This window comes from Globicephala melas, chromosome 18, assembly GCF_963455315.2.
Source record: "Globicephala melas chromosome 18, mGloMel1.2, whole genome shotgun sequence".
Taxonomy (NCBI): Eukaryota; Metazoa; Chordata; class Mammalia; order Artiodactyla; family Delphinidae; genus Globicephala; species Globicephala melas.
Genome location: NC_083331.1, coordinates 78,405,327 through 78,430,671, shown reverse-complemented (window position 1 = coordinate 78,430,671; position 25,345 = coordinate 78,405,327). Strand labels below are relative to the sequence as shown.

Genomic DNA, 25,345 nt, shown 5'->3' with positions numbered 1-25,345 from the left:
CAGCTGCCGGGCTGCGCTGGGCGGGGGGCACACACAGGCAGGAAGCGGGGCACGTGGTGTGACAGGGGAAAGCAAAGGCAGGGCGGACTCGCAAGCAGGGGCCCTACCTTCATGGCCACCACCGAGAGCGTGAGGGCCAGCAGCACGGCGAGCTCGCGCAGCACGAAGGTGGGGAACACGTGAAGTCCTGGGGGACGGGCACGGGCGATCGTCTGGGCTGGGCGGCCGGCCTCCCTGCCACCCCTACATCCACAGGCTCCTCCGCCAGGACGGGAAGGGGCAGGGTGTCTCCCACCCACTCCACCCCGAGACCCCGAGCAGTGGGCCGGGTGACTCGGTGCTCCCCGCCCTGTTTCCACGGGCTTCAGAACCTGCCTCTCGAGGCACCCAGAGTCTCTGGGGCTCTTGGACCCACCGAGCGGTGCAGGGTGTGAGCGAGAGGCCAGATGGCCGTGCTGTGACCACGAGTGGGACCGCCCCCCTCCACGGGGACATTCCCAGGGCAGCAGCCTTGACACACTAGTTTGATTTTTTGTATTAAAATTAGAATTTCTTCCTGCACTTGATGTGGACGTGCTGAAGTGGGCCTGCCACCCTGCTGAGCGGTGGACCCTCAGGACCACCAGTCAGGAGCCCCCGTCCCTCAGCTCAAACCTTCCCTCCTTCTAAGGTAGAGTCCCTCAGACCCTAGTCGCCATGGGGACTGTTTTTGCGGCACAAGCTAAGTAGAAACACGTGTGAGCAGATGAGACCCAGTGGGAGTGTCACCCCTGGAGGAGGAGGGTCACCTATGGACGCGAAGAACACGATGGCCAGGAAGTCGCGGACGGGCTCCACGCAGGACACGACCTCCTCAGCGACCACGTGGCCCTGGGAGGACACCAGGGCTCCGGCCAGGAAGCAGCCCAGCTCCATAGACACGTCCAGGAGCTCGGTGACCTGAGGGGAGGAGGACACAGGTCACGCCAGGTGCACCCCGCCAGTGACTCTGCTGAGGACACACGAGAGGGCCTCTTGGACGCGGCGGGATGTCCCCATAAAACTGCGACAAGCCAGCTTCCCTGCCCCCGCCCAGGCCCCTGCGGCGTCCCAGGAGAACCCCACAGAAGGCACAGCAGGGGACGTCAGCTCACTGACCACGAGCGAGAGGAAACGGTCATACAACAGTTGCAACCATCGTTCGTGTAGACTGCTGCAGACGTTTTGAGTGGGACTATTTCCCAAGATCTAAGAATTTGTGACACACTTTCTTTACCCTGAATCAATAAACAGCCCAACTCCCCTGGCATTAAACACGTGGCACACAAAACTATTCCCCCACCCCCACCCTGGCCAGCGCCTAGAGGAAGGAAGCGGACACGGTGTTTAACTCGGGGAGGTAAATCCAGTGACGAGAGCAGCAAAGACAGATGGACGATGTTCCAGGAAGCCCTGCTGACGACCGTGTCAGAGCCCATCAGATGCCTGGGAGCGGATCCGACACAGCGCTCGCTGCCGCCGCACATGTGACACACGCCGGGCAGCGCGGACACGGACGCGGGGAACCAAGGGCGCCTAGCGTTACGGGAGCAGTCACAGAACTCCCTGTGCCTGGAAGCCGACCAGCTGAACCCATCCCCGTGACCCAGAAGACCACGACCAGACAGCCTGCAGAGAGGGGGCCGGGCTGGCCGCCCGCCCACCTGGGGACAGCAGGGCGTCTGGGCCACCCATGCTCGGCCACGCGGCTTCTGTGCTGTGACCTTCGACTTCGACTTCACGGGGGTGAGGAGACGCTCGTGGAGAACAGGTCCTGACCACGGCCATCCACCCCGCGCTAACTCGCCTCCCGTGGATGGCAGGTCTCAGTGAGAAAAGAAAGCAGTGCGTTTCCAGAGGACAACACACAGCATCTCCGTGACCTGGAGCCGGAAAACACGTGTCACGCAGGACCCTGAAGTGCTGCCCTTAAAGAACGATCACAGCACCACGCTACAATTAGGAACTTCCGTTCAAAAACACGTCGTCAAGAGAGTGAAAGGCAAGTCACAAACTGCAAGACATTAGCAAAACTGTATCTGACAAGGAATACCATTCAGCCGTGGGAAGGAATGAAGCACTGGCACGGGCTACAGCTTGGGGTCAGCCTCTGAAACATGCTGGGCGGGGAGAAGGGCACGGCCACCTGGGGAAACCAGCTGCGGTCACGCAGGCCCACACGGCCCGGGCCTAGACCCGCACGTCCAGCCTCACTCCCACGGCCCGGAACGTCTAAGCACAGACGGCGCGAGTGAGCGGCGGCCTCGGGCGCTAGATGCCTCCCCCAGCGCCCGGAACCCGCGCAGGCACTCGGGACACACGGGCCGCAGAGCGAGGCTGCTTCGGCTCAAGTGCCGCTGGGCGGCAGCACGGAGCGCCGGGTCAGAGCACTCTGCTGGGTGCCATTCCAGAGGACACTCCAGATGGGGCGGAGCAACGCACAAAACCCAAGTCGGTCACATACGTGAACGGCTCTGAGCAAAAGCAAACCTCAGTCTTCTCCCAAGATTACGAGACACTAGCAGGCAACGCAACTGTGTAAGGAAGTTCTTTTCCTCAGTGTCCTTTATAGGATTAAACTTTTCTCTTGACCTAACTGTAGGCTCATGTGCAGTTCTACGAAGTCATCCAGAGACCCCGGTACCTTCCCCCGGGCTCCCCCACGGCAGCATCTTCCCAAGTCACAGCACGAGTCCCGTGGATGTGACACCGTGGAGCCACGTGGGCCGCCCGTGACCTCCGGGGTCCTCCCCACCGCCCTCCCTCCTCAGCACCCGGCCAGCGGCCTTCCCCCATCTCTGATCTGTCTTCACGAACTGCACGGAAGTGGAGTGACATAGCTCCTGACCTTGGGGACTGGCTTTTCGAGTCAGCACAGCTCTCCGGCGACTCACAGACCCACGGTTCAAAGCTGGGTGGCTGCCCTGGCGTGGAGGGCCGTGGCTGGCTGAACTACGCGCCTGAGGAAGGCCATCTGGGCGGTCTGGGCCGATGGGAGCACAGCTGTTGTCACGCTCACACGTCAGTTTCCACGTGAACACGGGTCTTCACTTCTCCGGCGCACGTCGAGGGGCGCAGCTCTTCCGTGCAGGTGATGCCCCCAGAGCTGGGACTGTTTACGGGGTCTCCGGCCCCTCCCCTGCTCTCCCATGAGAAGCCTGTCCCTTAACTGGGACGGCCGCCTCCCAAACAAGCCTCTATGGTGAGCTTTTCACGTTACAGTGAAAGAAGTTACGCTGCTCACTAGCTTGTTCTCATCAAACAGAACAAAAAGTCGTTTTAAACTGTGATTCTTGCTTCGGATGCAAAGCGTCTAAGACACACTCGCACGGTTTCACACTCACAAACACCATCCCAGCAGAGAGCCTAGAGCGCGGGCAGAAGCGCCAGGCAGCACGACTGTGCGCGGATAAAACACCCACAAGCGTCTCACGGATGCCAACTGTTAGTAAAATGAAAGAGAAAGGACCGATCACAAGCTCTCGGTGAACAGAGGATGAGTCAGGCGATGTAAGCGGCGGGCATTCGGGGCCTTACCGTCAGCATGAGGAAGGTGAAAGCGGAGATTCCCAGGATGAGGACCTCCTTGTTCCCCTTGCTCTCCGCGTGCAGCCTCCGGCAGTACGGTCCCACGAGGTAGGTCCTCACGACAAGACAGAAGAGGAGAACCGCAGCAAGCGAGAAGAGGACCTGCCCGACCAGGCCCAGGACCCGCAGGACCTCCATGGCGACGCTGGGAAAGAGAGGGAGACGCCTGATTCTCCTCAGAATACGCTCAAGTCCAACGAAATGACCTTTCATTCCTTTTTAGCATTACAAAATAAATGACCCAAATCGCAGACGTTTTCATTTCTAAATGTTAGAATAAAATCCATCAAACATTAACCTCAGAAATTAAGTTACTTGAATATAGAAGCTGAATTGTGTTGCAATTAATACTTTGGAGTAAGTACATTTTATAGGATGTAATGACTCGTGACTGACAGCTTATGTGTCTCCGTCGATGACAGATGATAAAAGTCCTCACTAGGAATTAACCCCCATTTGAAATTCTTTGTAAGGCAACAGTCGCTCTGTAACACGACACTGCAGGCTCCCCACCAAAGCGTGACTGGGGGATGCCAGCGACTTTCAGAAAAGCCTTCCCTTAGCCCAAGCCAGAACTCTGAATTTTCTGCTACTTAGTCACGGAGAAAAGGCTTCTGCACGAAGCCCTTTTTAGAATATGCTACTCAGATCTCAATATATTGTTAAGATCTCAACCTAATGACCTTCACAAGATAGGCATTATTGTGCATCTGTCGTGTTCATGGTAACATACACAGTTTTTAACCCCAGTTCCCCATCACATTTAGGAAACCCTTCAGTCCAAAATTCTGGTTTAAGAGCTCTTGATGGAAGAATATAAATCAGGTGGTAAGAGAGGACTCGCCCCTGCAGCCAGGCCTAGACCAGCAGCCCAGACACGTCCCAGGGTGTGTGATGCCTCAGGGCGTCACAGCAGAGCCTCTGTGAACACCCACGGCTAAGGCTCAGGATGACAGCCCAGGGGAGAAGGCGGGGTCTGTGGCCTCGGCAGGAAGAGAAACCTGCGCGAAGTCCCAGCCAGGCCCCCACAGCCCGGCAGCTGACGCCGAACTCCTCACCCACCGCCCGCGACCCGGACCCTCAGGGCCGGCACCGGGCGCCCCTTCCCCCTGTACCCCAGTGACCCCTGACTCATCCCATTCAGTGGGCTGCAGAGGCCAAAGCAACACGTGGGGATGCGGTCTGACGTCCGTGACCCGAGGGCCGGGGCCACGTCTCCTGGGCTGGACCCGGGAATGGGTCGTCCAGGCTCAGCCACACTGGGGGCGGCGTGTGGGGGAGCTCGTGCGCCGTCCACGTCCACCCTTGACAGACGGCCCTGCCCACCAGGGAGAGGCGCCCCCGGACTTCCTTCCGTGGGGGGCAGGGGGCGGGGTGCTCTCCCACTCGCTTGTTGCTGAGTTAGCCGCTCTCAGCGCTCACCTGTCTGTTAACTGCGTTAGTCTCGTTTTTCTCATTGATTTGTAGATCTTCATGAAATGAGAAACTTAACCCTCTGTCTTAAAATCAACTATACTTCGATTTTAAACAATAAGACAGAACGTGTACACACATCTCCTTCCCATTTCTCTTTGGCCTGCTTACCTAATGTGTTCCTGTACATGTATGTGCACGTATACGTGTGTGCACACATGTATGTGTGTATATGTATGTGTGCAGGTCTGTGTGTATCCATGCGTGTGCGTGGGTGGATGTGTGTTTGTGTGTATTTAAACATTCAAAGTATGAAACCTCAGTGACACTGATCGCGTTTCTCGTCCTTTATGGCTTCTGGAATTTGTGTTCTGCTTGCACATCTTCAATATTTGGTAAAACATTCATCCATACTTTCTTCTAGAACTTTCATGGTTTTGTAAGATTTTAATTCTAGTAAAATTTGAATTACTTCATAATTTTATCATAGTCTCTGTGTTCTGTCCTTTACCTGTGAAATATTTGGAGGGAAGAAGATAATTCTTTCCTTTAGGAAAGATCAAGACGAGTTCTGAATAAAGCTGAATTAAGAGGCAAAGCTTATATTAACATTACTATTGATTTTATTTAATATTTTTTACTATAAACTTTCCCTGGTTATCAAAATTGGAAAAGAGGTTTCCCCAAATTATACAGAAAAGTAAATAAAGTAAACAGTAAGCTCACCCTAACCTACCCCTCCACTGGACGCGCTGGGACACACATTCCTAGCCCCCGCCTTCTCCTTTATGCAGTTAAAATAACATTGTATGTAATTTTTAACAGCTTTTTTGATACATGTCTCATTTCACACAATTCACCCATTTGAAGTCTACAATTCAACGGCTTCTAGTCACAGAGCTGTGCCACCACCACAGTCTCAGAATGTATTTCATCCCCGAGAGCGAGCCTGCGCCCCTTACACTCACTCCCCGAGCCCAGCCCCCAGCACCACCAGCCTGCTGTCTCCGTGGACCTGCCTGTTCTGGACGTTTCATATAAACAGAATCGTTTGTGGGAACCATGGTGTGGGCTTTGGCGTCTGTCCTCAGGGCTCATCCGCGCTGTAGTGTGTGTCAGCGCGTCATTCCTTTTTATGGCTGAATGACATTTCCCTGTATGTTTTATTCACCTGTCTGTTAGCTAATGGACATTTGAGTTGTTTCCACGTCTCAGCCATCATGACGAATGCGGCCATGAACACTCACGCACAAGTTGTTTTTACTGTGGTAAAATATTTGTAACATAAAATTTACCACCTTCCCCATTAGTGTGTAACTCATGGCATGAGGGGCATTCACGTGGCTGTGCCACCTTCGCCCCCCCAAAGGTGACACCTGTGGACAGGTGTTCCCATTCCTGTGGGGTACACACCCTGGAGCAGAAGAGCTGAGTCACGTGGCAGCTCCATGTTTCTCCTTCTGAGAAATACTACATGTGGTCTTGACTCTTTTTTACAACCTAACACAACGCAGGGCACTTTTCCACGTCATTAAAATTCTCGGTAAACATGGCTTCTCATGACAAAACAGGAATTACATCAACGGGACCAGTACCAGTATTGGATGAAATTTTAAATTAGGAAGATAAAAAGAAAAGCTTTCCAAGTCTTCTGCCTGAGCCGTACCTGTCTACCTGGCAGGGGGCCTGGTTCCCAGGTGATACCCGTAGTTCCCGGGGGGCCCGGACACTCTTGGCCGCGGTTCGGATTCTGCCTGGGAAAGGGGGTTCCCGCCTCTCCTGGGAAGGACTTACTGCACATCCCAAACAGAACTCAAACGACTTTCAGCTAAAGTTACAAATCCTTTTTCTGTCTAAATGTTTTTTCAGTTACTTACCCTGAAAATCTGTAGCCAGAAGGACTAATGCAACAAAGGTCGCTTTTCTGACAGTTAAAGACCTTTGGATCAAAGAAAAATGACAGACAAAGGGCCTTCCTGACAAACGGCCTTTAACAGCTGCACATACGAGGGGCGTGTCAGGTGCCTTACGAGTCTCTCCTGTTGACAGCCAGCACACTGTCCAGGTTCCACCTTGTTCCCATCCTACAGGCGAGAACACAGCCCGCAGGGTTGGCAAATGGAGAGCTGGGGCTCCAAGGTGGCCACACACCAGGGCCGGAGCCTTCACCTCTGGGAATCTCAGTTAAAAACCACTCCCTCCTTCTACTTTCCCCAGAGAAGAGATCTTGATCACTTTGGATTGCTGAAACTTATTACAATATCTGGCAAAAGGCAAATACTAAAAATACGAAACGCTTCCACCCCGCCGGTCAGCAATGAGGCAGGCTGTCCACACTCCCCGGACGGGGCTCGGCAGGAAGATGAACACACACCCACCCTCAACCACGCCTCAACATGGGGCTGCTGGCTTTAAAAAATAATGAAAGGATCCAGACACTCATGTTATCAGATATAAAATGTCCAGGATACGACTGGGAATCACTCAGCACACCAAGAATCAGGAAAACCACAACCTGAATGAGACTCCAACGTCAAGACCCGTCATCACTAGGGTTATCTATCTGACAAAGATTTTAAAGCAGCCACATCGTAAAAATGATTCAATAGCACTTAAAAAATTCTCTTGAAACAAATGAAAAAATAGAAAATCTCAGCAAGAAACAGAAGTTATAAAAAGAAGAATCAAATGGAAATTATACAACTAAACAGTGTAATAACCCGAGCAAAAATCTTGCTGGATGGGCTGAATAGTAGAGAGATGACAGAGGATGGGACCAGTGGACGTGAGGACAAACGGACAGAATCTACCCAGTCTGAACAACAGGCAGAAAACAGACCGAAAAAGAAGTGTCTCAGAGCCCCGTGGGACAACAGAAGAGCCACGTGCGCATCACTGGGGTCCCACGAGGAGGGGGCAATCGGGACTGAAAAAAAACACCTGAGGAAACAATGGCCGAAATTCCTAAACTAGGAATAGACAAGAGACATAGAGCTACAGCTTCGAGGAGATGAACGAACGCCACACAGAACAAACCCAAAGGTATTACGGGCCGGAGGTGTGTGTCCCCCCAGAGTCATCTGGAGGTGGGGCCGGTGCTGGGACTAATGGCCTCTATAAGAGAGACCGGAGGGCTCTGCAGCCTCTCCACCTCCCCTACCGTGGAGACACAGGAGAAGACAGCTGCCTGAGAGGGCACCAGCACCCTAATCTCCGGCGCCCAGCCCCCGAGGCTAAACGTCTGCTGTGTAAGCTGCCGCATCTGTGGTGTCTGCTGAAGAGCCCAAGCTAAGACACCAAGACAGCGTAATTCAATTTCTGAAAACTAAAGGCAAAGTCTTGAAAGCAGCCAGAGAGCAGCCTTGCGTTACTTGTGGAGAAACACAGATCTGAACGACAGCCGGTTTATCACTGAAGCCGTCGGAGGCCCCGGAGAAGCAGCACAGCACTGCCAGGCACTGGAAGAAAGAAACGTCTGCTGCAGACCAACACCCGGTGGCCACGTCCTCCAGCGGGAAGGGAGATAAGACTCAGATGAGGAAACCGAGAGAACCTGCCATCGGCAGCAGACTAACCATGAAAGAATGCCCAGAGCCCTCCAACAGAAACTGGGAACAGAGCAGAAGAAACCTTGTACTTGAGAAGGAAAGGAAGGTCGGTATTTCGATAAACAAATGATCTGAAGCCAGAAAAACAGACCGTGAACTGAAGTACGGCAGCAACCCTACCTGGCGTGTGCGCCGGCTCCCGCCTGGATGAGCGTGGGCAGGACAGCCATGAACAGTCCCAGCTGCACGTCCTGCGTCACCAGCATCCCCAGCAGCACCGCGCCGTAGTCGATGTCGCCTGCTTGGGGAAAAGTCACTAAGAGCGTGTGGACTCAAGTCGGTTAACCTTGACACACGCTCAGAACGCGCGGCCACCTACCTTCCTTGTCGCTGCGAGCGCTGCCCACAAGGAACTTGGACACCAGGGGTGTGCTCGACAAGGAGAGGCAGGTGGAGATAAAGACGCTCTGGGTGGGTCTGATCTGCAGAAGGTGGCCCCAGAGCAAGCCAAAGGCCACCATGAGCAGAGTCATGTAGCAGGGCCCCTGCAGGGAGATCTTCCACACCTGGGAGAGAGCACAGGGGTGAGCACACACCTCAGTGCCCGCGGCCCCGCAGAGCGCGGGCACGCCTGCCCGGGAAACGGCCGGCCCCGCAGCAAACACACCAGCGCAACACCACGAAAAGCGGGGGCGGGCACACGCGGTCACCGAGCGCTGGGCGTGGTTAGGGACGAAGCACGCCCTCCACACTCTCCGCGTCGTGCACCGCCATCCTCAGAACACACCTGGAGCTGGGGACCCCTCCGCCCCCTCTTCCAGCGGAAACGGGACACACCTGAGCGGCCCAGGTGATTCACAGATAAACGACAGACAGTCGAGGGCACGAGCATCCTCGGTGACAAGGCCCGGGAAGGATCTCGCAGACTCGGGCGTCTCTGAACTGTCTCTAATCAGGCCTCTAGGAGATTTCACAGAAGACTGAGAGGGACCTGCCAGCAACTGCTGACACTTCAAAACCCCGCCAAGTAACCTCCCACCGTGACAGGGCCACACGGGTACCCCACAAGGCAGGAGAGCCACCGGTACCTCAGGGTGCGCTAAAGCTGTCAGTCACTTATCGCTGAGAAATAAAAGCAAAATAAACGTGGACTTACTAGCGTAGTTATCAATGGATATAAACTCTCTGCACGCCGAGCCCATGGGCCTGCCTACGAAGGGGTGGGATGCGCTCCAGGTGCAGGTCAAGGGTCAGGGCCGCCAGGCGGGGAGCAGCCAGGCTCGGTGGCGCTCAGGGACATCGGAGCTAGGGGACATTAGAGACCCCAGCTCGCCCCAGACCCAAAGGCACCCAATAAGGCCGGTCCCGGCCCAAGCCCCTGCCCTGACTTACGACACACACCTGCTCCCACGAGCCCTGCCTCAGGCTGCATCCCCCGGCGCAAAATCCCTAAAGCATCACAAAAACGTATCACACTGATGCGGGCACGCAGACATCATGGTGAATGACGTTACTTCCTTATTTAACCCTGAACACCACAGTGCTGGGGAAGACAGCTATGAGACTCTGGACCCAGAGGACACCTGACTCTTCCCAACCCCTCACAGCCCAGATGAGAACGCGCCAGCTGAGGTGGCTGCACCAGGGACGCGGGGGGACCAGACGCTGCCCCTCCGCACTCCTAACCGCAAGGTAACACCGCTGCTTGCTGTGAACGTCTGAACGCACGTGAACACCGAGGGGTCCAGGCTGCGCTTTCACAGGGCTGCCTGGGAAGACCCTCCCGCTCCCGGGAGACCCCACAGGTCCTCGCCAGGCCCCTCTGGCCCAGGCACAACACACACCTCAACGGAATTAACAGGAAGAATTCGGCCACTTCCCTTAGGACCAAGAGAAGTGGCCAATTTTCTTTATACTTTAGATTCAGAAATTAACACATGGAGGTGATTGTGCCAGAAGGATGAAAAAGATACCAGAGTACCAGGAGAAAGCCCTGAACTGACTCAGGACACTGTATGAGGAGGAAAACTGACAGGAAGTGAGTCGTCAGTGGATGGACAAATGGAGCTTTAATAGAAAAAAAGGGGGCGGGACTTCCCTGGTGGCACGGTGGTTAGGAATCCGCCTGCCAGTGCAGGGGACACAGGTTCGAGCCCTGGTCTGGGAAGATCCCACACACCGTGGAGCAACTAAGCCCGTGCACCACAACTACTGAGCCTGTGCTCTAGAGCCCGAAAGCCACAACTACTGAGCCCACGTGCCACAACTACTGAGGCCACGCGCCTAGAGCCTGTGCTCCGCAACAAGAGAAGCCACCGCAATGAGAAGCCTGCGCACCACAACAGAGTAGCCCCTGCTCGCCGCAACTAGAGAAAGCCCGCGCGCAGCAACAAAGACCCAACACGGCCAAAAATAAAAATAAGTAAATAAATTTATTAAAAAACAAAAAGAAAGAAGAAAAGGAGGAACTGGGGAGAGGGGTGGGCAGGGCCGGGCACAGCTGCTCCTACGGCAGCGCAGGCTCAGGCCGAGCTCACTTCCCTTCCTGCAGGAAGCACGCTGGTGGTCAGAGAGGACTTGGAGAGCAGCACCCACGGGTGTTTGGTGCTTCTGGGCTCCTTCTGTGTCGCCACAGTCACACTATACGCTCACTTTTTCTTCTGAAGTTCAGCATTTAACATTTTCTCTTTGTTACTGCACATTCTTGTAACACTTTTAATGACTACGTAAGAGTCCACCCAGCAGCTACATCCCAGCTTAGCCTCAGACACTCAGCCTGCTTTGGATCTTCCATAAAAATGCTACAGTGAGGAGCTGAGTACCTTTTAGGGGCTACTTTTAAAAACAAAAACCAAAACTTGGGCTTGACTCTTCCCTTTGCCTAGAAACCCAGGAGCAGAACCACAAGTGAAGGACGTGAACCTGGCAAGGCTCTCGAATCCAACTGCCGGACTGCTCCCCAGAAGGGGCACGAGCTGTCACTCTCATCAGCCTGGTGGGAGGGCGCCCAGTGACCACCCGCAAAGTCACTGAGAGCCCTGCTGACTCGACACTAGTGTCCTGTTAAGCTGGTGGCAAACGGGGCCTGGATGGAGCTGCCCCTTCCTGTAACCAGCAGCCTCCCTGTCATTTCCCACACACCCCCATCTGCTTTCTCATCAGCTTTCTCCTCTTCTGTGAGCTGTCTGTTCAAACACTAAGTAGCTTTCCATGAATTCACTTCCAACCTAACTCTGTTTCCATTCTCGAATATTCCGGCTTTCAGAGTAATCATTCTAAAAGTCAACAAATTTAGGAGGAACTGTTGCTTCCACTGTTTTAGCATTTGTTCATACGTATGGTCTTAAATACTACTGACCTTTCAGATACTCTCATCTACAGCGACACAGCAATCATCACAATTTGCCACTTATGTAGGAAAGCGAGGACTTTCTCCCCAGAGTAACACACTGAACGTTCCATCCCTATGATATTTCGGCCTCTACCAGCGTTGGACCCTCTTGGAGGGACTCAAAAATCAGTAAGTTTGAACACAGCACTTCTCAGACCCGGTTTGGAATTAGCCACTGAAAGCTAATTCCATTTATTCACTGAATTTTCACTCTTTTTTTTTAAACATTTTATCTTCTGGAGTTTACGTTCCAGAAATAACATCAAACTCCAACACCATATTCTACTCTAAACAGACCTCATCTCCTGGGCAGGTCTCCAACGAACGTGGACGGTGGTTGCAGGGCACGTTAATCTCAGTGGGGCAACGACACAAGCACACTGGTGGACTCACCTTTCTCAGCTTCTCTGGGGAAAATTCTAAGCCAACGAGGAAGAGAGTAAAGAACACGCCAAACTCTCCCAACGTCTCCACCTGCACAACTGACTGAGAAACAAGAAAGTTTTAAAACCGTAAAACTGAACGTATTTAAGATATCATGTGTACTTCACAGAACCATCTTGTCCTAACATACTCAGTGGGACTCCACCAAAAAGCCCAGTATTTAAAACAACAAACAAACAACGATCTGAATTTCCTCTATATCTGAGATACTCTGAACTTCCTGACGGTAGTGCCTTTTTTCCTTTTTCTTGATTAGCTGGAGGAATATTTTTATTTATTTTCTAGGAAACAACTCATGAATTCACGCACTTTCAAGTTCATTAATTTCCACTGGTACTTCCATTACTTCCTTCCATTAGCTTCCTTTGGGGACGGGGAGGCATTAAACCTGAGTTTAACACTTAACTGACAGGAGTGCTTTACTTTCCTTGGGTCTGGGTGAGCCTGAGTGTGGGATTTTCTCCTGGACCCCATCTGGCCACTCCCCACAGGTCCTGACGTACAGTGCCCCTCATTTGCTTTTTACCATCAACGTTCCTGCACTACAGCAGACAGTGTTGTTCGTACCAGTACATTTGGTACTACTTATATTACTTACAGTTGAGGTTTGCACTTTGGCCACTAACTTTTTGATTTTTTCAACGTTCCCTGAACACGTGAAAATAGAGTCCAGGCCTTCGTGTGTCGGTGTGCCACCCAGGCCCCGCCGTGCGCCTCCTCTGTCTGCTGGCTGTGAACACCACCGATTTGCCCTCTTTCTATCAGCACATTTCCTCCTTTCACTCTCAACCTTTTATTCACTTTATTTTTATTCAATCTCGTTTGTTGTACTTTTTTTCCTGACACCACCTGCAAACCTGTCTCTTTTCATACAGAAGTTTATTCCACATATACTTGCTATAAAACAACGTTTGCTCTCAATTCTTTTATGTCTTCTGCTTTTTATGCTTCCTTACTGCTACTATTTATTTTCCCTTTTGAAAATTAGGCTGCAACCTGACTTCAAAGTAACATACTTAAACCTATACTTCTTGACTTAGAAAATGAAAGCCTGTTAACTCCCTACTATGAAAAGATAAATACTGAAGTACAATTATATACAATTAGACTCTCTCCATTAACCACTCCCACTTTCGGCTAGTATGATCTTGCATTTTTAATTTGGTAATTTTATCTTGGTATTTTTGTTCGTTTGTTTGGGGTTTTGTTTTTGTTTATGTTTTTTGTTTCTGGCCACACCATGTGGCATGCAGATCTAGTTCCCCGACCAGGGATGGAACCTGGGCCCCCTGCATTGGGAGCGCAGAGTCGTAACCACTGGACCGCCAGGGAAGTCCTGATCTTGGTATTTTTATCTACTGTAATTATATTATTTTTCCATGGTATAGGTAATTTATTAAGAAATGCAATATTCATAGTATCCAGTTGGATCTATTACCTAGTTATTTAGCCTTAATTCTTTGCTTATGAGCTATCTTTGCTGTTAAGTAAAAAGGAAAAGGAAGATACATTTGTGTCTTCCAGTGTTTGCAAATGTTCTGGAAAGGGAGGGATGGGACAAGGTCAGGCAAAGATTTTTCACCTACAGCTTTTTATACTGTTTCAATCACATAAAATCTACCTATTTAAAAAGCTGAGAGAAAACCATAATTGAAAAAGAGTCATGTACCACAATGTTCATTTCAGCACTATTTACAATAGACAGGACACGGAAGCAACCTAAGTGTCCATCGACAGATGAATGGATAAAGAAGATGTGGCACATATATACAATGGAATATTACTCAGCCATAAAAAGAAATGAAATTGAGTTATTTGTAGTGAGATGGATGGACCTAGAGTCTGTCATACAGAGTGAGGTAAGTCAGAAAGAGAAAAACAAATACCATATGCTAACACATATATATGGAATCTCAAAAAGAATAGTTCTGAAGAACCTAGGGGCAGGGGAGGAATAAAGACGCAGATGTAGAGAATGGACGTGAGGACACAGGGAGGGGGAAGGGTAAGCTGGGACGAAGTGAGAGGGTGGCATGGACGTATATACACTCCCAAATGTAAAACAGATGGCTAGTGGGAAGCAGCCGCATAGCACAGGGAGATCAGCTCAGTGCTTTGTGACCACCTAGAGGCGTGGGATAGGGAGGGTGGGAGGGAGACGCAAGAGGGAAGAGATACGGGGATATATATATATGTATAGCTGATTCACTTTGTTATACAGCAGCAACTAACACACCATTTTAAAGCAATTATACTCCAATAAAGATGTTAAAAAAAAAAAAAGTTGAATTAAAACCAGGCTTCCCAGAAGCCACCCTGCTGGGTAGCGGCTACACTCATCTCCTCACCAAGGTCCAGGCTCTCAGCCGGCAGCATCCAGGTACTGCTCACCTGGCAACACAGTCTGCTGTGAGGATCAGTCAGTGTGAAGGCCGCCTCGACCCCCCCGTGTTGTCCAGCGGGGGGATCCCTCAGGACCCTCCAGACCCGGTGCGGGTGGGCTACGCCAAGGAGGGGATGAGGCTGCAGGTGGAGCCCCCGCTTCACCGACTCCCATGCTACCCAAAGGGAAGCATCAGGCAGGGCGGGGCACACCGTGGCCCCTTCCCACACCCTGCACTGCAGGTTCCGCTGGGGTGGGACCAGGACACCTCTACATGGCACTCTCTTTCCCTTTGTCCACATTGCGTTTTCTTTTCAAGGACCCAGCTTGAAGCCCATAAGGCTTGGGACTCTTTCCTCACCGTCAAAAGCGCCACCAACACAGGACAATGCTCCCCTCAATCTGCTCAGCAAACAGCCTTCAGCAGGAGCAGCCTCAGCACCCGCATCCTCCCGGGCCTCCAGACACCCACAGCCAGGCTGGGTCACTGCTCACTACTTTACCAGCTTCTCAGGGTGTTAAGCGTGGTTTTTGGTTTTTTGGTTTTTTTAATTTTTACTTATTTTCTTGCTGCACTGGGTCTTCGTCGCTGCGCGCGGGCTTTCTCTAGTTGCAGCGAGCAGGGGCTACTCTTCGTTGCAGTGCACGGGCTCCTCATTGTGGTGGCTTCTCTTGTTGCGGAGCACAGGCTCTAGGTGCGCAGGCTTCAGTAGATGCGGCGCGTGGGCTCAGTAGTTGTGGCACACGGGCTCAGTAGTCGTGGCACGCGGGCTCAGTAGTCGTGGCACGCGGGCTTAGTCACTCCGCAGCACGCGGGATCTTCCCAGACCAGGGCTCGAAGCTGTGTCCCCTGCCTTGGCAGGCGGATTCTTAACCACTGCACCACCAGGGAAGTCCCAAGCATGTTGTTTTTTTTTTTTTTACGCGGGCCTCTCACTGTTGTGGCCTCTCCCGTCGTGGAGCAAAGGCTCCGGACGCGCAGGCTCAGCAGCCATGGCTCACGGGCCCAGCCACTCCGTGGCATGTGGGATCCTCCTGGACCGGGGCACGAACCCGTGTCCCCTGCATCGGCAGGTGGACTCTCAACCACTGCGCCACCAGGGAAGCCCTCCAAGCATGTTTTAAAAATACATTTAATCCAGGATTTTTAGTTCCTTTCAGTGTCCGAATAATCCAGCCCATAACATTACTGCAAATAGAATCTTTAAAACTAATATAATTTTAAAGACACGAAGAGGATCATTTGTCTGGTCAAGCTGCTCATTCATTAATGAACAAAATGACTTTCTTACACTTTAGAGATTCCTCAGTTAACTTTAAAAGACATCTTCTTTGATGTGATTTATAAGAAACCACTATCTTCATTAATTCAAGTTCAACAGACACTAAACAGTTCAATTTTGTTCTTACCTTAATACTGTTGAGTCCGGAGGGCCCCAGAAGCACGCCACAGATGATGTAACCAAACATGGTCGGCAGTCCTATCGTTGTACAGAGCCAGCCGCATGGTAAGGACAACATCCCTATGGTGACGATGTCCTAACAGAAGGATAAACAGACAAGAAACACACACATAAGATAACAGGCAGCAAGAGAAAGGAGAAGGTAGGGTGGGACGGTACCCTGGCCTCACTGAGGGGGCAGAAAGGCAAGTGCGGGAGCCGAGGGAGGCTTCTGGGAGCAGGTTAGGCTCGCTCCTCAGCGTCTAACGATTACAGCGATGTGTCTGTCTCGCGTGGACCCCGTGACAGTCCTCTGAGAACTGTGAGTACGAGGACTCCTCTCAGGGCTCGAGTCCGGGAGCCCTTCCCCACTGTGCTCCCACGGCACGAAGGCGACCTAACCTTCAGGGTATGAACCGGTCCAGAAGAGACTCGTGGACGGTGCTAAGGCTGCTGGCCCGAGGGTGGCGAGGAATGGGGTATTCACGTGGCCTCAAGATGCCGCCCCAGAAGCTACGCTACGTACAAAGGGGAAGGGGGGCAACTGCGCAGTGGAGAGACCCTGCCCCTCGCCAAGGGCACGAAGTCGCGTTCTCAGACTCAGCCCCTCCCAGTCCCCACGTGGTCAAAACCAAGGAAGGCCACACACGTGCTGTCTTTCACCTCTGGATTCGAGACAGCAGTTCAGGGATCAGCCCCTCACACGGGACAAGCCCGTGGGGACCGCATGTCTACCTGCCCCTCGGCTGTCTGTCCTGGCAGCACCTTGAAGGCTGAGTTCTTTGCCTCGGTCTCTTCTCCTGAACAGATTCCAGCGTCAGGGAGTTTAGCTGGAGACCCAGCGACCGATGTGGCCCTGCGCAGGCTGCACTCCCTCACTCTCACACCTGTCACTCACACGGTCCAAGTCCAAACAGTGATCCCGAACCACAACCCTGTCGACCTCGAGTCTAAAGAATTCCACGTCCCCCCACCAGACCGGCTCCCTCCAAGGGTGCAGGTGTGCACCTCAGGCCGCCCCCACGTCGACACAGGCCACACGTGAAACCACGGCCAGGCCCTCTCTGCCCCTCGAGAAGGAGCTATTCTAGCGAAGGCAGCTTTTAGGCAGCGGACGTGGGTGCCAGGCGGAGGCGCGGGCTACCTTGATGAGGTGGGGGTCTGCCCGCGGGATGGTGGCGTCCCTGGGCTTGGTCAGGATGTACTGGTTATTCTGGGAGTCGATGAGCATGCTCAGGCCCAGGTCCTCCTCGACCTCCCGGTTCGTGAGGTTCTGCTTGGAGCCGGCCTCGTCCTCTTCCACCCGCAGAACTGCCTCAAAGTTGACCCCTCTGACCTGTAACAATGACAGTGTTGTGTCACTACAACCAATTAGACGTGTTTAAGTTCAAGGTCAAATGTTAGAGAGTAAGTCCCCCACAGAAGAACGACAGGAACGTTCTCAGCATTCTGTCAAGTGTGACCAAAGACCAATAAATTAGAAAATTCGAAAAAGCCTTTCACTTGAAAAGCGATTTAAGGATGGAAGTGTTCAGGATCTCTATTACTCCCAAACACCTACTCTGCCTGGCTCAGGGCGCGGCGCTGTGGTCTGTAACGAGAAACACGTATTTGGTCTCAGGCCCCTTTCCTGCCCACAGCCCCCACACCCGCAGGACCTCCTGAGTGATAAAGAGCGATGCAAACATCTTGCCCCATATTGGGTCTTTTGGCCTCGGTTCCCGAATCACTCCAGAGCAGCAGAGGTGAAAGGAGTGTGCTGTCCTTCATAATAAGCCCCTCGCGACCTCACCTGCCCTCGGGTGAGCGAGGGGTGGTGGAGAGCCCCCGGGTACCCACGGGAGGGTCTGGTCACCAGAGGAGCCGGCCACGTGATGAGGGCTGAACTCGCAGCTCCACCACGGCCTCTGGGAGGGCAGAGGGGCTCAAGGCCGAGTTTGTCAGGAGCCTAAATAACGAAGCCTCCATGAAGACCCTTCAGTCACGAGCTTCCGAGAGCTTCCAGGCTGCTGAACGTGTGGAGGTGTTTGGGGGAGGCTGCCAGGCCCGGAGCGGGCAGGGGAGCGGCCACCGTCCCCCACACCCTGCCCCTGTACCTCTTCCGTCTGAGCTGTGTCCTTCGTGCCAATCTGCCAACCTAGCAAACAGACTGAGCTCTGTGGGCAGCACAGCAAACGCCAGAGGGAGGGGCGTTGGCATTTGGAGTAGGGGCCGTCTTGGGCTGGGCCTGTCCCCACGGGGTCCGCGCCAGCCCCACGGGGACGGTGCCAGGGTGAACTGAACCACGGGAGGACCGGGGGAGGGCCAGTGTGGAAGAGCCCGGAGTTGCGGAGGGCAGAGTGCCTGGTGCGCGGGGTAAAAGCAAGGACACTCTTCCCCAGGCGCACGGCCCTCACACACCCAGAGCCTCCCCAGCCCCGGGGTCACTGCGGGCCCCACTCCCCTTCCCTCTCCAGCCTTGCTCTGGTTTGCTGTCATTACCTAACCCTTTCCTGAGTCCGTCCCAGGACTCACTCTGACATGCTGCTTGGGACCCAAAGGTGGTTTCCTGTAAGGAGCGAGCCTCTCCCGGGCAGATCTGCACTGAAACGTGGCCATCCAGGGCCAGCTTCCTGAGACCGGAGCCAAGGCCGGGGAGACAGACGAGCTGCTGGGCGCGGGGCAGTCGGGGCGGGGGGGGGGGGGGGGGCGCTGACCAAACACGGGGCCGGGCGGGAAGCAGAGGAAACGGGGCACGTCTTCAGGGCCACACGAGTGCGTCAGCCTCATCTTCGTTTTCAGCCTGCACTACCGTACACCCGCAAACAGTCCCAAGTGCACGTCCTCTCAGCGGCTCGGCAGGCGGAGGGGACCTTGCTGTGGACGCTACTCACCGACCTATTGTCGTCGAAAGCGCGTTCCTCCGTCTCCTTCTCCAGACGGTCTGCCGCCTTCCTCACGTCCTCAAGGATCTCATCCAGGAGGGATAAACTTTTGTTCCGATGCTGCATGCTTTTAAGAACTTCAGCCTGATGTTTTTCTGCTGCCAGAAGTTCCACATACTCCGTCTCTTCCTATTCATTTGCAAGAAATGAAGGGTGGTGTTTATGACGAAGGAAACCTGGACGACCTGCCCGCTGCGAACACGGCAGTGGAGGCCAGGTGCCCCAGGGCACTGCAAACCCCGCAGGAAGGCTACTTACACACACGGATGTAACACACCAGCGTAAAGAGACGCCGAAGGCCCTCTCTTCGCACGAAAACCACCCGCCGACCCTGATGCGGTTGCAGCCACTGTGCCGACTGCGTGTGAAGCCCAGCTGCGCACCTATTTAGCTAGACATTTCTGAGCGGAATACAGTGGACTTCCAAGCTACGAAGGGGAGATGTTCCAGGAGAATCTGACAGCATTACTGACGTGCACAGTTGATGGGTGGTGCCGGGAACAGAGTTTAACACGTGTACAGCACACAGCCATGCTCAAGCTCGAGGGCTCGCAAATCGAATCCCTCTACTTGCTCACGTTCGAGGCGGAGTGGGCGCCGAACGGAGGGTGGCCCCAGGCATAGGCTCGGCCGTTTCGCGGCCTCTACTCAGCGCCTGGACCGCCTCAGACCCGTGAGGCCAGAACCAGCAGAGAGCAGGCGGGTGGGGTCAGCGCCACTCAAACTCATGTTTGTTCTCTGTTCTACCGTTAAACTACCGCAAACCGACACCCCTGCGACTCCCTCTTTAACGCCAAGGAGTTTAATGTCCCACCCGTGCGAAGGACCTGGTGAGGCGGTGATCCCGCTGGGGGGGGCGGTCTGTTTCCAACAACAGGCAGGACGCCCGAGTCCAGGGGGCTACTTACCCCATCACCACATTCCTACCCAAACTACCACACTTGGGCAAAACAAAGTTTAATAATTTGTATCTTCTTTACTTTTTAAGCTGTATAATATTGCCATAGCCTTTCCATGAAGACGAAATGATACTTCGTATATTTAAAGTGCCTGGCACACAATAGATGGCTTAAACGACAGCTTTCAAGTATTATATAACTATCACGTCTGACGCAATAATAGTTTCTTCTCATCATTTTAAAAGTATCCTTCAGGGTAGGGCTTCCCTGGTGGCGCAGTGGTTGAGAGTCCGCCTGCCAATGCAGGGAACACGGGTTCGTGCCCCGGTCCGGGAAGATCCCACATGCCGCGGAGCGGCTGGGCCCGTGAGCCATGGCCGCTGAGCCTGCGCGTCCGGAGCCTGTGCTCCGCAACGAGAGAGGTCACAACAGCGAGAGGCCTGCGTACCACAAAAAAAAAAAAAAAAAAAAGTATCCTTCAGGGGCTTCCCTGGTGGCGCAGTGGTTAAGAATCTACCTGCCAATGCAGGAGACACAGGTTCGAGCCCTGGTCCGGGAAGATCCCACATACCGCAGAGCGGCTAAGCCCGTGCGCCACAGCTACTGAGGCTGTGCTCTAGAGCTGGCAAGCCACAACTACTGAGCCCACGCGCCGCATCTACTAAAGTCTGTGCACCTAGAGCCCGTGCTCCACAACAAGAGAAACCACTGCCACAAGAAGCCCGCGCACCGCAACAAAGAGTAGCCCCAGCTCGCCGCAACTAGAGAAAGCCTGTGCGCAGCAACAAAGACCCAACGCAGCCAAAAAACAAAAATAAATAAATTTATTTAAAAAATAATAAAAATTTAAAAATAAGAGTATCCTTCATCAAAATCCTTAATTCAAATGTATACATTTGTTTAAAACTACCTTTAATATTTTTGTTTTCAGTATGTGGGCCTTGAAGAAAGTCAGCCTTCACACTAAAAGTGATTCTTATCAGAAGCTCAAAACCCTGACGGCAATTACAATGGGCTTATTTCCACGTCAGTTCACTGGGGGAACACGAGTAACTCTTTTCAATACCCAGGGATCTCCACCATGGAGAAAGCATGAGAGACCCCTAGAAGTGCTCAAATGTGGCTCTGCTAAGTGACTGCGCCAAGGGAGCGGCTCTCCTGCGCCCGCTGGGTCAGATCGGAGCCCCCTCCGCGGGTGCACCCCGCCCCGCCTTGGACCCACCTTGATGGCTGCCTTCCGCAGGGCCTCCAGGCGCTGCCAGCTGCTCTCCTTCACATTGGCCACGTCCCTGTAGTCGCCCTGCAGGGCTCTCTGGAGTCCATGGACGGCCTGGAAGACTGAGTTTTCACTTTCATTCAGCTCTTTCTGGAAAATTTCAAACATGTGCACCTGAAACAGCTTCTCTTCATCCGAAAGGCTGGTGTCTTTTTCCACTGCTCTGACTGCACTTTTCAGTTTGTTAAGAACCACAGCCTTTTGGCGAAGAAGCCCGGAGAGCTTTCTGCAACCGTCCAGGACCCACTGTCTCCTCTGGGTGACGGCCGCCCCTTGGCGCCGGTGCAACTCGATGGCGTGTCTCACCGCTTCCTCGTGCTCCGCGCCGCTGGCCAGCAGGTGAAGGAACGGGAGCCACACCCACAGGTGGCTTCTCCCCAGCACCTTCATGATCCGACTTGAGGGACAGGGCAAGGCGGGCCAAAGACTCCTGCTAGGTCGGGCTTGCATTTGAGATGCGCATTTTCAGCTGAAAGAGATGTATTGACACGTATAGTTGAACGATGACTCATTGCTACGGAGATTAAAGTTTTAAATAATTACTAAAAACTACCACTTTTCCGAGGAAAATGTTATTTTTCGTAGAACAACATCTGAACTATCTGCTGCACTTAGATCACAATCAAACACTGAATTTAAAGTATGGTGCCTGATGAAGAGCTGAGATTAAAGATTACATCTGAATTTAAAAGCAACTTTTTAAAGTGAAACTCAGCCTCATATACCTACTAAATCTACCACGTACAAAAGACAAAAACCAATCCCATTTCATACGGTTCACATATCAAAGGCCAGGAAACATCACCTGCTTCCCCCGTCACAGATGAGGGGCCCTGGAACCAGGTCCGAGGGGCTGGGAAATGGAGCCGAGCTGGCTGGGCCGTACGTGTGCTTTCCTGAGTCACCTGGAATTCCGTCAAATTTCCAATGTCAGCCTACCTTTACGTGCTAACAAGATGTCAAGGAGAGAAAAAAAATTACAAACTACAACCACACTCAGACACTTTCTATCATGCAGATTCAGGTTCCTCCTCTTCTCCCTTAAGGAAGACTTCAAGCAGCACCTGGGAGCTCATCCTGGCAGCAGGGCGCAGACAGGACCCCGGCCCCAGCAGCGGGGGGAGCTGGCAGCTGTGTCGCCCAGAGGAGGGCTGATCCAGGCGCAGATGGAGGCCGGGTCAGCAGGGTCACCAAGAAAGAATGACCTCGGAGGCAGGAAGATAGAGAACAAAGATGGAAGAGGTGACAAATGCAGGAGAGCCCAGTAAGACGCACCCTGAAATACACCCACTGAGCCTGGCAACTAGGCCCAAGTCCTTATGCCAAAAAGAAAACGAAACAAAACAAAACCCACCGTTTCCAAGGAATCATGTTATTCTAGAATATATATATTTTCATTTCACTGGTAATCCCAATTCTAATGAGTTTAATCTGGTTTCCCAGGTAAAGTAGATTAGCAAAAATAAGAGTGTGCACTTCTAGAGATAGAATACTGACCAAACCAAGGAATGACAGCCAACAGAAAGTGGACACCGACAGAGCTTACAGAGACACACATGGGAACGCAGCAAAGAGCCCCAGCCGGCGGTCTGGGGGCCGACTGCTCCACGCACCTCAGCAGACCCTGCAGAGGCGACCACTGAGGGCAGGAGAGCCACCGTGTTCAGAATGACAATCAGAAGTCACCCATTACAGACTGCACACCGGCTCACTATTCTGGGTAGAAAGTCAGGAAACTGTCCGATTTCAATACTTGTTTAGATACTCTGGGTCCCAGCATCTCCCAGAGGATCCACGGACGCAGGACAGCGCGCTTCCTAATGAGGTGGGATAATGGAGTAGGGCTGAGTTCCTGAGTTCACTGGCACAGTTTTAATACAACCTTAAGTAAACGTTACCACCTTAAGCAAACAAACCGCTGATCCCACAGACAGCCGGCAATATCACTGGTCCGTTATTTTATTGACTCAGTTGCTAAGCGCCTACTGTTTCAAGGGAAAGAAAGAATTCAAGCGCTGCAGACACGCACACGCTTAGTACCCTTCAGAACCAAGACACAAGTTGCAGGCGCTTTGTTGACTGCACAGACCTAGACATGCACATTCCCTCCAAACGATCTCAGAAAGTGATTCTTGGGCTTCCCTGGTGGCGCAGTGGTTGGGAGTCCGCCTGCCGAGGCAGGGGGCGCGGGTTCGTGCCCCGGTCTGGGGGGATCCCGCGTGCCGCGGAGCGGCTGGGCCCGTGGGCCGTGGCCGCTGGGCCTGCGCGTCCGGAGCCTGTGCTCCGCAGCGGGAGAGGCCACAACAGTGAGAGGCCCGCGTACCGCAAAAATAAATAAATAAATAAATAGATAGATAGATATTTAATGGCTACCATGTTTCAGGCTAGGTTTAATGGATACAGCAGTAAACAAAACAAATGTAATGTGACAGTTAAAATAAGCTTTAAAAAAAAAAAAAAAAGAAAGTGATTCTTCTACAGGTTTCAAACTTCAGGAAGATAGACTGCTGCGCAGCTGGCATGTAACACCCCTCCGTCCATCTCGGGCCCCTCCCTCAGACAAGCTCCCGAAGTTAGCTATCCCTCTCCCCGAAACACCGAAGACAGCTATTCACGTTTATGAAAAACCTCTGAGAATTTTAGCTGTAGTCACACTAACATTTCCACTGAAAAGAGCTTTTACCGTGAACATGAAGTTATTTACAGCCCTTAAGATATGAACCACTCCTTTTTCATAAACACCTCATTTTACCTTCAAACTCGGCTACCAAATCCTACAGACTACTAAACTGTAACATGGTTTTTTTCAGTAAATAGTGTTATTTTGTTATTGTTATTCTTAATTATAAAAAAAGACACTCTGGATTTGTTGTGGTTTTATAATGAAATCTTAAAATTTCCACATCTTGAACGACTGACGCAGTAACCCAGGTGACCTCAAGGCCGAGGAGAGCCTGCCATGCTCACGCATGATGCCATTTACACAACTTCTTTTCTTTCTTCTTCTTTTTTTTGGCCGCGAGGCTTGTGGGATCTCAGTTCCCAGACCAGGGACTGAACCTGGGCCCTGGCAGTGAGAGTCTGGAATCCTAACCACTAGGCCACCAGGAACTCCCTACACAACTTTCTTAAGATGACAAACTGCAGAGACGGGGAAGGGACAGTGGGGGTCAGGGCCCAGGAAAGGGGGAGGCGATGGCTGCGGACGTAACAAGGCAGCAGGAGGGACCCTGTGGGGTGGACGTGTTCTGTGCCCTGACAGTGGTGGTGGCCACACGTGTGTGCACGTGTGACAGAATCACACAGATCTACACACACACGAGTGCGTGCATGTGCCCTGGTGCACCCGGATCGGGCAGTGGGCTGTATCTCTCCCAGCTCCTGCTTATGATACAGTCTTGCAAGAGCTCCCGCTGGTGATACTGGGTGAAGGGTCTATAGGATTTCTCTGTATTTTCTGAATTTATCTAATTCTTTTATTTAATTATTGGAGTATAATTGCTTTACAACGTTGTGTTACTTTGTGCTGCACAATGAAGTGAATCAGCCAAATGTATACCTATATCCCCCCTACCTTGGACGTCCCTCCCACCCCCACCATCCCACCCTTCTAGGTCATCACAGACACCGCACTGAGCTCCCTGTGCTTTATAGCAGGTTCCCACTAGCTGTCTATTTCATACATGGTAGTGTATTTATGTCAAACCTAATCTCCCAATTCGTCCCACCCTCCCCTTCTCCCGCTGTGTCCACATGTCCGTTCTCTACATCTCTATTCCTGCCCTGCAAATAGGTTCATCTGTACCATTTTACTAGATTCCACATATCTGCATTAATATACGATACTTGTTTTTCTCTTTCTGGCTTGCTTCGCTCTGTATGACAGACTCTAGGTCCATCCACATCTCTCAAAATGACCCAATTTCTTTCCTTCTTATGGCTGAGTAATATTCCATTGTATACATGTGCCACATCTTCTTTATCCAGTCATCTATCATTTGACATTTAGGTTGCTCCCG

The 25,345-nt window shown here is 52.5% G+C and overlaps 1 protein-coding gene across 9 annotated transcripts in view; it reads right to left on the bottom strand.

Moving 5' to 3' along the window:
- The window catches only part of TMCO3 (transmembrane and coiled-coil domains 3), a 31,442-nt gene that overhangs the window by 1,169 nt on the left and 4,928 nt on the right, over positions 1 to 25,345 (bottom strand). The window contains exons 3-14 of one of the 9 annotated variants that reach the window (XM_060287990.1): positions 22,391 to 23,143; positions 22,132 to 22,274; positions 21,273 to 21,795; positions 19,101 to 19,280; positions 17,372 to 17,563; positions 16,196 to 16,324; positions 12,352 to 12,444; positions 8,947 to 9,133; positions 8,748 to 8,868; positions 3,556 to 3,751; positions 789 to 939; positions 108 to 187 (exon numbers count right to left, since the gene is read on the bottom strand). In XM_060287990.1, the coding sequence (XP_060143973.1) occupies positions 108 to 187; positions 789 to 939; positions 3,556 to 3,751; positions 8,748 to 8,868; positions 8,947 to 9,133; positions 12,352 to 12,444; positions 16,196 to 16,324; positions 17,372 to 17,563; positions 19,101 to 19,280; positions 21,273 to 21,776 (1,833 nt within the window). In that variant the 5' untranslated portion in view covers positions 21,777 to 21,795; positions 22,132 to 22,274; positions 22,391 to 23,143. Of the gene's footprint in view, positions 1 to 107; positions 188 to 788; positions 940 to 3,555; positions 3,752 to 8,747; positions 8,869 to 8,946; positions 9,134 to 12,351; positions 12,445 to 16,195; positions 16,325 to 17,371; positions 17,564 to 19,100; positions 19,281 to 21,272; positions 21,796 to 22,131; positions 22,275 to 22,390; positions 23,464 to 25,345 lie in introns of those variants that run through there. The other 8 variants (XM_060287991.1, XM_060287995.1, XM_060287993.1 and 5 more) reach the window with 8 other exon arrangements.